General features: G+C 36.5%; 1 protein-coding gene across 2 annotated transcripts in view; it reads left to right on the top strand.

The window, feature by feature from the left end:
* Nucleotides 1–13,692, top strand: part of ANKRD11 (ankyrin repeat domain 11) — a 345,404-nt gene that overhangs the window by 205,646 nt on the left and 126,066 nt on the right. For both annotated transcript variants that reach the window (XM_027847574.1, XM_027847570.1), the window contains one exon: nucleotides 8,399–8,543. In XM_027847574.1, the coding sequence (XP_027703375.1) occupies nucleotides 8,457–8,543 (87 nt within the window). In that variant the 5' untranslated portion in view covers nucleotides 8,399–8,456. The remainder of the gene's footprint in view (nucleotides 1–8,398; nucleotides 8,544–13,692) is intronic.

Genomic DNA, 13,692 nt, shown 5'->3' on the forward strand with positions numbered 1-13,692 from the left:
TGGAGGAGGGAAGAATCTATGACATATACAAAGAGCATTAAGAGATATAGAATGCGATTTTGATTATATTAAATTAAAAAGTTTTTGCACAAACAAAACCAATGCAACCAAGATTAGAAGGAAAGCAGGAAAGCTGGGAAACAATTTTTAAGCCCAGTGTGTCTGATAAAGGCCTAATAATATCTAAATCAGTATTGATTAGGGAAATGCAAATTAAAACAACTCTAAAGTATCACCTCATTATCTATCAGATTGGTTAATATGACAGAAAAGGAAAATGATAAATGTTGGAGGGGGTGTGATAAAATTGGGACACCGATGTACTGTTGGTGGAATTATGAACTGATCCACCATTCTGGAGAGCAATTTGGAATTATGCCCAAAGGGCTCTCAAACTGCGCGTGCAAAGAATTGGAAATTGAAGGGATGTCCATCACCCCTGGAATGGCTAAAGAAGTTGTGGTATATGATTGTAAGCAATACTATTGTGCCATAAAAAACGATGAGCAGGATGATTTCAGAAGAATATGGAAAGACTTGCATGAACTGAACCAGGAGAACACTGTACATAGTAACAACTGGGAATGACTTTGCTATTTTCAGCAAAACAATGACCCAAGAAAATTCAAAAGGAATCAGGATGAAAAAATGCTGTCCATATCCAGAGAAAGAACTGATGGAGTCTGAATGCAGATTGAAGCATACTGTTTTTCAGCACTCATGCGTGTGTGTGGGGGGGCGCCTGTGGCTTCAATTCCAACTGACTAATATGGAAATATGTTTTGCAAATGCACATATATAATCTGTGTCACATTGCTTACCATCTCAAGGAGGTGACTGTAGGGAGAGGAAGGAGGAAAAGAATTTGGAACTCAGAGTTTAAAAAAAAATGTTAAAAATTGCTTTGTGTCTGGCACTGCACAGTCTTCCCTGCCCTCAAGGAGCTCAAATTCTAATGTTGGAGTCATCATGTAAATAACCAGAGGGGGCCAGCATTAGCTACTTAGTGGGGTCAGGAAAGGCTTCCTACAGGAGGGGAGATGGAGGTGAGTGTTCCTAGCATTCCAGGCATTGAGGTGGGAGAAAGAAAGTCGTATTGGAGGAAATACAGGTAAGCCACTGTTAACCATTCCCAAGCTTTACCGTGCTTTATATTTACCCACATTATGTCATTTCAGTACTTACTTCAACCCTAGAAAATATTGTTATCTCCTTGTGTAGAGGTTGAATGTGAAGCTGGGAGTGGGGTAAGAAGACCTGCTGCTGTCAGGACCTTCCTGAAGTGGGGCTTGCTCCGAGGCCTTCTGCACTCCATCCAGTCCTATCGTTTCATCCACATATTACACTGCCTCTTTTTTTCATAGATTATAGATAGAAGTGAGAGATATCCAAGCCTCATGTTTTTCAGACTTCAAAACTGAGGTTTAGTCAAGGGAAGCAACTTACTCAGAGGTTTATTGCCATCAGTAAAAAAGCAATATTTGGAAATACAGATGTCTAGGGGGTATTTTATATGCTGCTCTGGAGTACAAGAGAGACACAGAGCCAGACATAGAGATTTGGGCCATAATCTGAATAGGATCATTAAATATGCGGGATTTAATTTAGGGTTGAAGATTTAGAGCTAGAGAGATCCTCAGAGTTCATCTAGCTAAAAAACTGTAGCCCATAGAGTTTAAGTGATTTTGCTTAAAGTTACATAGGGAGTAAGTGGCAGATAGAGGATTTGAACCCAGTAACGAGGATTTCAAAATCAGTACTCTTTTCCCTGCACTGTTAGAACCTTATTTTTTTCATGTGTTAAAATGGTGATGTCTTTCTTCCTGTCCCATAGTTTGGCTGGGGGAGAAAGCACAAATATTAATGATACCTTAAAATGACGTTGATTGCGGCAATGTCATTCGGTGTATATCTGCATGTATTTAGAAAGGTATGTCTAGAAATGTGTGAAATATATAACCTACAATGTAAAATTCTACAACCCCACTTTTTGGTTATTTTGACATTCATAGTCCATCACCAAGCAATAAACCTTAAGAGCTTATAAGCTAATTCTAGAATTTGTACAGATTAATGTAGACTGTGCTGAGTACTCACATTCTCCTTGATAAAATGGGGTTTGTACTACTAACTCTTCAGTGGACTTCAAAAGAGCACAACCACAATAAAGCCATTGTTTAAAAGTAAAGTATTGATGATGTCTGCCCTTCCCTAAAGTTTTCTGACACCTCGCTGTAGATGGAAGGTGATCATTGGTTCATTTTGGTTGATGCCAGCAGAGGTCAAGTTGTGTCAAGTCTTAGCAAACTGATGAGTGTGAGGTTGGCCATAGTCTGAGGACCAGGTATTTATGTTTTTCTTTGCTACAGTTTTATTTAGGAAACTCTTCTGCAGAGTTGTGATGTGATTCTCTAATCAGTGTCAGTGGAAGGAGGATTCCAATGGGGAAAGTCACTGATGCTTTAAACTTTAAAGTGATGGGCCCCTGGTTGACTCCTTTCTTCTTTTCCCTATGAAATTCTTTTGCACAATTTTCTTTTAAATTTAAGGGGAAAAAAAAATGCCTTTGAGAACAGCTGCCATTTCAGAAAGGGAATGACTGAGTTTTGTTTGTTCATGGGCTATAAAAGTCCTGTAGCAATGTACTTGGCTACCTGCCAAAATGTAAACATTTTTTTTCTCTTGTTACTCTAGCAAAGTATTAAGGATTATGTAATGTTGCATAATATATTTGGCTTTCTACTTCCCATACTATAGATAGACATAGATGGAATTATCTTGTTTGGGAGCTCAGCTATTTTTTTTTCCCCAAAAAAATCTAATTTACGTCTACTGATGTAAAAAGTTTTATGGCCAATATTCTAATAAAGAATAATTGGACCTAAGTGACTTGGAATACTCAGATTATACCATTTTTGTTGTTCAAAAGTCCTATTTTCCCTCCAGACTTCTCTTCAAATACCTACTTAAACTCAATAGATTTTTCACTGGTAGTTTTAAATGAAATAAGAATTGTGAGTTATTAGTATTTATTGTGTAAAAGTAACATTTCCTATAAGCTATTAAATAGGCCAGTGCTCTCTTTATGTGATGAGGTAGAAAGTTTTCCAAGGGTAATGAGTCAGCTAGATGAAGAAGAAGGAGGTAGAATTAATCTGGCATCTATCTGCTTGGCACTATTTCGGTGAAACAGGTTTCAGTGCCCTACGTGAAAAGATAAGTATCTTAGTAAAGCTAACTAAATGACATTGAGTGGGCAGACTATTTTAAAGAATAAAATTAAAGCGCAATGGTCTGAGGTCTCTTCTTTTTTAGACATAATCAAAATCAAATCTTAATTTTGACTTGTAGTCTACATTGTTATTACACTATGGGATTATACCAGGCATCTTTGCTTGTATAGTGAACCCATCAAGCTAGATTGTAATTATAGCCTGTATTTGGAACGTTTTGTTTTCCATCTTGACTGAAATTGATTTATAATCATATGAGAGTATGTGGTTTGGATTTCTGCTTCTCATTGAATGTGTTTAAATGGTTGGTTGTCTACTGACTTTTACTACCTTATGGTAAAAGATTAATTGTTACAGCTCTTCATAGGTATGCAATATAATACGTTTAAATGTCTATGTTCTATTTAGACATTATTCAAAATAGATTATATTTTTCTAATAGTATAGAATCAGATTGGAAGAAAATGTAGAATATGTTGTTTAAAATGAGCACACGCCATGAAATTCTGAGTTCTGCAGTAAGAAAGGAGTTATAGCTCTATGTAAGCATAACATACAGACTTACATTATATTCTGCTCCTTTTGAGGTCACCATAATGTTGTAATCCAGAGACCTTATCAATGTATTCATTCCTCTTCATTCTCTTTACTATTTGAAACAGTTTTCTTTCCTTCTCTTCCATGAAATGGCACTCTCTTCTCTTAGTGAATCTTTCTAGTCTTTTGATTGTTTTTCTGACTATACCTTATATACACAGATGTCTTTGTCTGCTGTGTTCTTTCCTCCACTTCCATGCCTGTCTCTTTTATTTTTTATATTCCCTCTCCCTTGGTGTTCTCATTTATTCCCATGACTTCATTTATCACTTATGTGAAGAAGACTCCTAAATCGGAATACCTCCACCCTGACCTCATTTCCATTTGTTTTTGTGCATCTAACTCATATTCGTTTAAAAAAAATTTTTTTTTTCTTTTTTTAAATCCTGGTTCTCCTGTTTGGAATGCCAGCTTTTCTCCTTAGACTACCTAGACCTTCTTCCCTCCTTCATACTCCAGATCTCTCAATTCCCTGTTTTCCTCCATACTCTCCCTGCACCTCCTTTCATTTAGCAGTCAATCTTGTACTACTTTATATTGTTATTTAAATGTGTTATGTTACCTATGTTTTACCTCCACAAAGAGTTTATATGCCTCTTGAAGGTTGGGATTATTTTCTTAGGTATTGAACTCCATAGTTACATCTAATATGGAATTTTCTGTTCCTTTGTGATCATGTGTGTGAGAATCAGCTTGACTTTTGTAATTTATGTGCAATTGTGGGGCATAAGATCAGAGTAGTTTCTATAAGCTGACAAAAATTTTTACTAGTCTGTATTTGGTTTCCCAATTATTTTCTTTTTTTTTTTAATTGAATTTTATTTTAGACTCAATAACCAGAACAGAAATACAGAATAGAAAAAAGAAAACAAAAACATATCATAAACTTAAATATTGGACCTTAATTACAAAGTAATAAAAGAAAAAAAAAGCATGTCGTGAGCATAGCAGAACATGAGAGGATTCAAAATATGTAACGATAAATTTTCATTTCAAGAACGCTTGTATGATGAATACTATACATTGTGTCTAGAGCTGTCCATCTTTTCTTTCTTGTAAGTTTTCTTTTGTTCTCTGATGTGCACTTTTTTTTTACTTTGTCCTCTACCCAGTCCCACCCCCAAAGCTACAGTTGAGTGCAGATATATTTCTCTATAGCTATAGATATGTGCATACACATACACATATATATACACATATACTTTCCCAAGCACTTTCTACTCCTGGTCTTTGTTTTTATGTTTGTGCATATCTCTTGTTTCCTATCTTTCCTGACTCCTCTACTTTACTTCCACCTGCTACCTTGCTCTTCTATTACTTAGCCCACTCCCCTTCCAAGATCCCTCCCCTATCCTCCCATTCCCTTAAATCACCCTTTTATAGCCCCCATAACCTCTTTCCTCACCCTCCCTTCTAGAGATCCCTCCATTGTCCTCTGCCCCCTCCCTATACCTTCATTGTTTTATTTCTTCTAAATTTAGAAGACTTTTATTCTCTTCTAAATACATACATATACATATACATATACATATACTTCCCTCTTAAACCCATTCCCGGTGAAAGTAGATTACCAGAACTACCAGCGCGGGGCCCCCCCCCCCCCAATCTAATTTCCTTTTATAGATTCTTCCTCTTGCGCCTCATTTATATAAAATAATTACTCTTTTTAGCTGCTTCTGAATGTTTTTACTTTTAAAAGTCATATCATTCTCAGGTCTACCCCAGTCTTTCTTATGTGCTACCCAATTATTAATAAGAATCTTAGATATACGTTTTGCATTTTACATATATAAAAAGTAAATGGTCTGTCCTTATTGAATCTCTTGTAATCAGTCTTTGGTATGTACCTTATGTTTCTCTTGGTGCTTGCATGTCAAATCTTCTATTAAGTTCATGTTTTGTTTTGTTTTTTAAACAAAATCTTGAAAGTCTGACAGTTGATCAAATGTCCTTTTTTTTTTTTTTTGCATTCAAGATTATACTTAGCTTTGCTGGGTATGATATTTTCGGCTGGGGTCCTTTTGCTTACATATATAAAGTTCCAAGTCTTTCGATCCTTTAATGTCTATGCTGCGAAGTTCCAAATTGTTTTCAAGTCTTTATAGTAAAGAGTAATGATAGGGGCAGCTAGGTGGCGCTGTGCATAGAGCTCTGGCCTTGGAGGACCTAAGTTCAAATCCAGCCTCAGACGGTTGACACTAGCTTTATGACCCTGGGCAAGTCACTTAACCCCCATTGCTTCCCCCCCCCCCCCCCAAAAAAAGGCAAAAAAAAATGTTTGGGGCAGCTAAGTGGTGCAGTGGGTAGAGCACCAACCCTGGAGTCAGGAGGACCTCAGTTCAAATCTGGCCCCAAACACATAACACTCACTAGCTTGTGTGACCCTGGGCAAGTCACTTAACCCCAATTGCATTGCCCCCTCCCCCCCCAAAAAAACAAAAAAAACACACACACATATTGGGGGCAGCTAGGTGGTATGGTGGGTAGAGCACCGACCCTGGAGTCAGGAGGACCTGAGTTCAAATCTGGCCTCAGACATATGATACTTATTTACTAGCTCTGTGACCCTGGGCAAGTCACTTAACCCCAATTGCCTCACCCCCCCCCCCAAAAGTAGTGATGATGTTGCCAGTTATGATGACTGCTTGCCAAGTTCTTTACATATATTATCTTATATAATCCTCAGAGCCACTCTGAGGGATGTCCTGCAATTATTATCATTCCCCTTTTACTTGTGAGTAAACAGACTATGACAGGCTAAGTTACCCACATGGTCATCAGAAATGCTAGGAGGTAGAGATAGGATTCAAATCCAGATCCAGCCTCATACCAAATCCAGCATTTGTTCTTCTAGTAAAGCAGAGACCAATCATAGACAGCCGAGGAAACGATAGGGTTGTGTCTAGAGCTGAAGGGATCCAGAGTGTCACAGTGAGTGAGTTCTGCAGATGAAATTGAACAGTGGGACAAATGGGGTCTGTGGCTCCAGAGCCAGTATTTTAGAGGGTTTATTTTTATAAATTAATAATTTGTATGAATAACATAATGTAATATAATAATTAATTAATTTTTTAAAAATGCAAACACTTCAAAGCCCTTTGAATAAGATGGGCCCAGTACAGAGAAGCTATACCCACCACAAGCTTGGTTTTGTTTCTTAACAAATGTATGATGTCAGGTTACAGTAAATCACCATTTGCTCTGTGAAGAGGGGCATCTCCATTTCTCTGTTTTACAAATGTACTTTTTTGGAGGAGAGGAAGATTGTCATAGGAGATCTTGGAGGCTAGAAAAGTCTGACTGTTTTCTGTGGAGAGATTATTTCTTTGAATAAAGACTATCCCAAGAATATGTGTGCCCCAATTTTAAATACAACTACTATTCAGGTGCCCCAGGAAAGGCTTCACCTATTAGAGCTCTTACATGTCATTAACCTGTAAATATTAAGGAGCAGAGCTGTTCTTGAAGGGTCTTGTTTTCACCAAAAATGCTTGCTCAGATAAGTTGTGCATTCATTCCATAGTACTTTATTCTGGCTGTGTTTGGTTCTTTTCAGCGGAAAAAAAAATGAATTCCCAGAGTAGTATTGGGGGATGTAGCAGCTGTTGAGAAAAGAGTCCTTAATAGGTTCAAAGTTTAGGGGATAAAAATTAGCAGTTGGTGTTAGATTTTTGGAATGAAGATAGGAAGATGCACCACACCTTTGGTTCCTGTTATTACCACCCATAACCTCTCCTGAACTGTAGATTGCTGTCTAGGCTCCTGGCAGTGGTGAAGCCAAGGTCATTGTACCTTCGTTTGAGTTGTAATTACTGTACCTGAAAAGTTACCATCCTAAATGCATTTGCCCCGACCATTATTAGGCTGGAGTGTCACCTAGAAATAGAAGCAAAAACTTGGCTGGAACCCAGGTCCGCAGCTGGGAACACAAACTTTACAGTCTGCGTCGTGAGGGAGGGTTCCAGCTTTGGCAAGTTTTAGTTCTGTTTATTAGCATGGTATAAAGGATTTAGCCTTTCTATGTATTAGGACATGTAGATCAATCTGAACCTGAGGAAAATGGAGTCGAGATAAACATAAGGGTCATTGAGGTATGCGATGGAGCTCAGTTTGGAGACCACTCCAAAGAAGGGAGGAAATCATAGAGAGCAACCATCGTGCCTTAGAACCTGGGGCAAGTCATAAGTAAGTACGCCAGGATTTACCTCCTCCTAATGCTGGAAGCTTTAGCTTGATCTTATTAATAGCCTCTCCTGATTTCTAGCACTCAAAACACCTTTGAGCCTTTTGTGAGGCAAGGGCAGGTGATGGTAAGGTTTTGCTTAATGTTCTCTGTAAGGCTTAGATTATCCACAGAGATTTCCCTGTCATAGTCTCTGTCTTCCTTATAATTTTCTGTTTTCAGGTATCTTAGCTTAAGCAGACAGCTGGTTATGTTCTTTTTCAAGTTCTGTTGTGTGAATTATCATTGATTGTATTTAGTCCAATGTGAGACTAACAGGTTTTGTGGCTGTTTGGAGTTAAAGGTCTGAAAGCTATTTAAACGTTTTCTTTCTTGTTTTAAACAGACGGTTGACGACGAAGCGATGGCAGCATAAATGAAGATCAAGTAAGGAAAGCAGAACGATGCCCAAGGGTGGGTGTTCTAAAGCACCACAGTTAGAAGATTTCTCTCTCAGCAACGACATGGTGGAGAAACAAACTGGGAAAAAGGTAATTGGTGGTTTCTGCGAGTATTTTCCTCTGATAAAGTCTTCTTCTTATGTCTCATTAAGGCATCAAAGTGATTTAAGTACTGACTAATCTTATTAACCCAGAAAGACTTTAAATGCAGGTGTAGTGAATGGGAGACTCTGTGTCTGTTTCAGAAGACCAGCTGAGGCACATTGTGTGAGGTGGTCTTCACAGTCAATTGAAGAAAATAATGTAACCAAAGTAGTAATCAGTGTAGGGAGCGCAAACAAGACAGAGACCTCACAGTGAATTCCTAAATAATGACTAGGTCAAAGAACAAATCATAGAAAGAATTAATAATTCTGTGAAAGAAAATAATGATGAAATATGGACATATCACAATTTCTATACTACAGCTAACACAATCCTCGAGGGAAAAAAATCTTATTAAAAAGTACAAAATCAATGAACTAAATAGACATTTAAAAAAATAGTTAGAAAACCAACAAATTAAGGTATGCACAAAAGATGAGATACTAAATATTAGAGGAGATTTTGTAACCTAAAAGACCTATAAAAATGATAAATTAAAAGCTGATCTTTTGAAAAGACTAATAAAATTGAAAAACCTTTAGTCAATATGATCCAAAAGAAGAATACAGAAAACCAAATCAACAAAACAGTAAATGAACAAGGCAGAATTACAAAAAAATGCAGAAAAAATAAAAAAGAATGATCAGAATTTAGTATGCATAGATACATGATAACAAAAATGACAACACAAAAGAAATTGAATAATGCCTTCAAAAATATAAAATACTCCAGCTAACTTTGGTTAGACCAAATAGAGGAAAAGGAAATAGAACCAGCTGTTAAAGAATTACCAAAAGGGGGGGAAATTGTCATCCTAATGGATTCATAGTAGAATTCTATCAAACTTTTTAAAGACCATGTAGTACTAATACTACATAGATTTCTGCAAAATTGAAAAAGAAGACACCCTGCCAGATTCCTTTTATGAGAAATATAAAGTTCAAACACCTAAACTTAGGAAAGAGAAAGCTCAAAAGGAAAACTACAAACCAATATAATTCTTGAATAATAGTTCACGTGTTTTACATAAAATCCTATCAGTCAGACTACATTCATCAGAATCATCTGGTATTATTTAAAGAGTAGAAGGGTAAATCAGTGGAACAGACTAGACAATGGAGAATCAGAAATGCTGGAATTCAATAACCCAGTCTTCAATTGACCCGTAATAATGAGTTACTTAGGAAAGAGCTCTCTTTAAAAACTGATGGAGAAACTAGAAAGCAGTCTGGCAGAAACTAGGCTTTAAAATGTTCCATAATATATTCTAAATGGATATGTGACCTTAATATTATATATCATACTCTTGTTGGTGTTTGTCCTTTGCTCCTAAAGAGGACCATGACATCAGGAAGGTGATGCCATGACATACAAATGAATTAGATCTAAGTGAGGAGGGTTGTGCAAAGTTTTCTTCCCTCCCTCCCTCCTTCCCTCCCTCTTTCCTTCCTTCCTTCCTTCCTTCCTTCCTTCCTCTTCCTTCCTTCCTTCCTTCCTTCCTTCCTTCCTTCCTTCCTTCCTTCCTTCCTCTTAAAAAAAAATAAGAGAAGTAGATCACATGCCTCTCATAGATGGAGGTAGCAGATGTATTCTATGCCAAACAATGGATAGAGGCAATTGTGGAATATAAACTAGATAACTTTGATTATAAGAAACTAAAAAAACTTCTCTACAGACAAAATTAATGCACTTAGTATAAAAAGGGAAGTGTTTTTTAAATTAATTTATTTTTAGTTTTCAGCATTCACTTCTATAAGATTTTGAGTTCTAAATTTTCTCCCCGTCTCTCTTCTCCCTCCACCTCAAGATAGCATACAGTTTGATATAGGCTGTACACATACATTCATATTGAACCTATTTTCACATTAGTCATGTTGTAAAGAATTAGAACCTGTGAGAGAAACCATGAGAAAGAAGAAACAAAAACAAATGGGAAAAAAAAAAGAGGACATATAATATGCTTTTTTGGGTGGGAGGGTGAGACAATTGGAGTTAAGTGATTTGCCCAGAGTCACACAGCTAGTAAGTGTTATGTGTCTGAGGCCACATTTGAACTCAGGTGCTCCTGACTTCAGGACCAGTACTCTATCCACTGCGTCACCTAGCTGTCTCAAATAATATGCTTTGGTCTGCATTCACACTCCATAGTTCTTTTTTTGGATGTGGACAGCATTTTCCGTCATGATCCTTTCATGTTGTCATGGATCTTTGCATTGCTGAGAAGAGCTAAATCTATCAAAGTTAGTCATCACACATTGTGGCTGTTAATGTGTACAGTGTTCTCCTGGTTCTGCTCATTTCACTTAGCATCAGTTCATGTCAGTCTTTGCAGGTTTTTATGAAGTCAGCCTGTTCATCATTTCTTATAGCACAATAGTGTTCAGTTATATTTGTATACCACAACTTGTTCAACTATTTCCCAACTGATGGGCAGACCCTCAATTTCCAATTCTTGACCACCACAAAAAGAACTGCTATAAATATCTTTGTACATGTGGGTCCTTTTCCCATTTGTATGATCTCTTTGGTTTATAGATCTAGAAGTAGTATTGCTGGGTCAGAGGGTGTGCACATTTTTATAGCCTTCGGGCATAGTTCCAGATTGCTTTCCAGAATGGTTGGATCAATTTACAACTCCACCAACAATGCATTAGTGTTCCAGTTTTCCCACATCTTCTCTAGCATTTATAATTTTCCTGTTTTGTCATGTTAGCCAATCTGATAGGTGTGATGTGGTACCTCAGAGTTGTTTTGATTTGCATTTCTCGTAATTAATAGTGATTTAGAGCATTTTTTCATATGACTATAGATGGCTTTAATTTCTTCTGAGAATTGCCTGTTCATATCCTTTGACCATTTCTCAATTGGGGAATGACTTCTATTCTTATAAATTTGACTCGGTTCTCTATATATTTTAGAAATGAGGTCTTTATCAGAGACACTGGTTGTAAAAATTCTTTCACAGTTTTCTGCTTCCCTCCTATGTAAGTAGTTTTAAGGGGGGGGGAAATCTGTATCAAATTTCTCTGATAAAAGTTTGGTATTCAGAATATATAAACAGTTAGCAGAGGTATATGTGCGTGCATCTACATACATACATGTATTTATATATACATACACATGTATTATAAATATCAAATGAAAAGCCATTTCCTAAAAAATAAGTAGTCAAATGATTTCAACAGTTTTCAAAAGAATTGAAAATATTAACAACCATATGAAAAAATGCTGCAAATCACTAACAATAAGAGAAATGTATGTTAAAACAACCCTGAAGTTTTATCTCACACCTTTCAAATTGACAAAGATGTCAAAACATGGGAGTAGTCCATGTTGGAGGGGTTTTGAGTAGGTAATAATAATAATAACAATACCAGTTGCTATGTAAATGTACAGGCATTGTTCTGAGCACTTTACACACATTATCTCATTTGATCTTCACAATACACTGTGAGGTAAGTGTTATTATCCCCACTTTAAAGTTGAGGAAGCTACGACCAAAGGAGGTTATGTGACTTCTCTTTGGTCACAGTTAAGTAACAGTCTGAAGTCAGGTTTGAACTCGGTTCTTCTTGACTCCAGACCCAGCACTCTATCCATTGGGACAGAGATATGAAACTTGTAGTGTTGAACAGTCTGGAGTGCTGCACAAACCAGATTAAAATGTAGGTGGAAAGTATTTCAAGAAATAATAATACATTAAACATCAATAACATTATGTTTTAAAACTTCAGTCATCTTCTGACCAGCAGAGATCCTTCCATATGGCTTAGTGGTCCCCATTTCTTCAAGTTTGACCCCTTTTCACTGGGTCATCTAGCAGTCTCAAAAGTAAGCACTCTGGTGCATTATTGGTATAGCTGTGAATTGGCACAACCATTTTGTAAACTTGGAATTACGCTAATAAAGTGATAAACATGTCCATATCCATTGACCCAGAGATTCCACTGATAAGAAAAAAGTCCCCATAAGTCACCAAAATATTCATAAAAACAGTTTTTGCAATAGCAGAGAATTGGGAACAAAGTAGATGTCCATTGACCAGAGAACGGCTAAACAAATTGTGGTAAATGAATATCATAGAGTATTACTGTATTATAAGAAATGCTATGCGATGAATACAGAGGAGCATGGGAAGATCTTTATGAACTAAAAGTATAAATGGAAAGAACAGCCACAAAAACAATCAATAGTGAAAATTATAATGAATAAATATGGCTCAAAAAAAGAAACTTAAAAAGACGTTCCCATCCCATGTTTTGGAAGTTGTGACAGGTCCACAAGTTCTGCATGCTGCACATTTTCAGATTTTTTTTGCTGTTTTGATCAGTGGTACTGATCTCCCCTTTTTTGATCTTTAACATGATACTTTTTTTTTTAAAACATGAAATAACCTTCTGGGAGGGGAAGTGGGAGAGATCTACATATGAAAATATGGTGATTTTTGTTAAAAAAGACACCAAAAACTTTTTTTTAATAAAATATGATTCAGTTCCTTACGTATCTTGGAAATGCAACATGTATTAGTGAAACTTGTTTCAACAATTCTTCAACCTTCCACCCTTACCCCTCGTTTCTCTTTTAATCTTGGCTTTATTGTATTTCTCTAAAATCTTAAATTTTATGTAATGAAAATTATCTTTTTAAAATTTTCTTTGATTCTCTCCCTTGTTTGGTCATGAACTATTACTTGTTTTTATTTATTTCTTTAATTCATGGTGTAACCTTTTATATCTTGCCCATGTATCTATTTGGAGCTTATCTTGTTATAAGATATGAGGTGTTGGTCTAAAACTGCTATCTTCCACATTATGATGCTACATATTTTTGTAACATTTTTTATCACATAGTGAACGCATATCTCAGTAGCTGGGTACTCGGTGTTTCTTGAACATTAAGCTCCTAAGTTCCCTTGAGTTATGTACCTAATCTATTCCAGCGATCAGTCTCTATTGTTTTGATAATTACTGCTTTGCAATATAACTTGTGATGTGGTATTTATTGACCCCTTCCTTCCCACTTTTCTTCATTCTTTCCCTTGAAATTCTCGACACTTTTGCCTCTATATGATTTTTATTTTATTTTTTTGTAGTCA

The sequence above is a fragment of the Vombatus ursinus genome, unplaced genomic scaffold (genome assembly GCF_900497805.2).
Source record: "Vombatus ursinus unplaced genomic scaffold, bare-nosed wombat genome assembly UNPS02005286.1, whole genome shotgun sequence".
Classification (NCBI taxonomy): Eukaryota; Metazoa; Chordata; class Mammalia; order Diprotodontia; family Vombatidae; genus Vombatus; species Vombatus ursinus.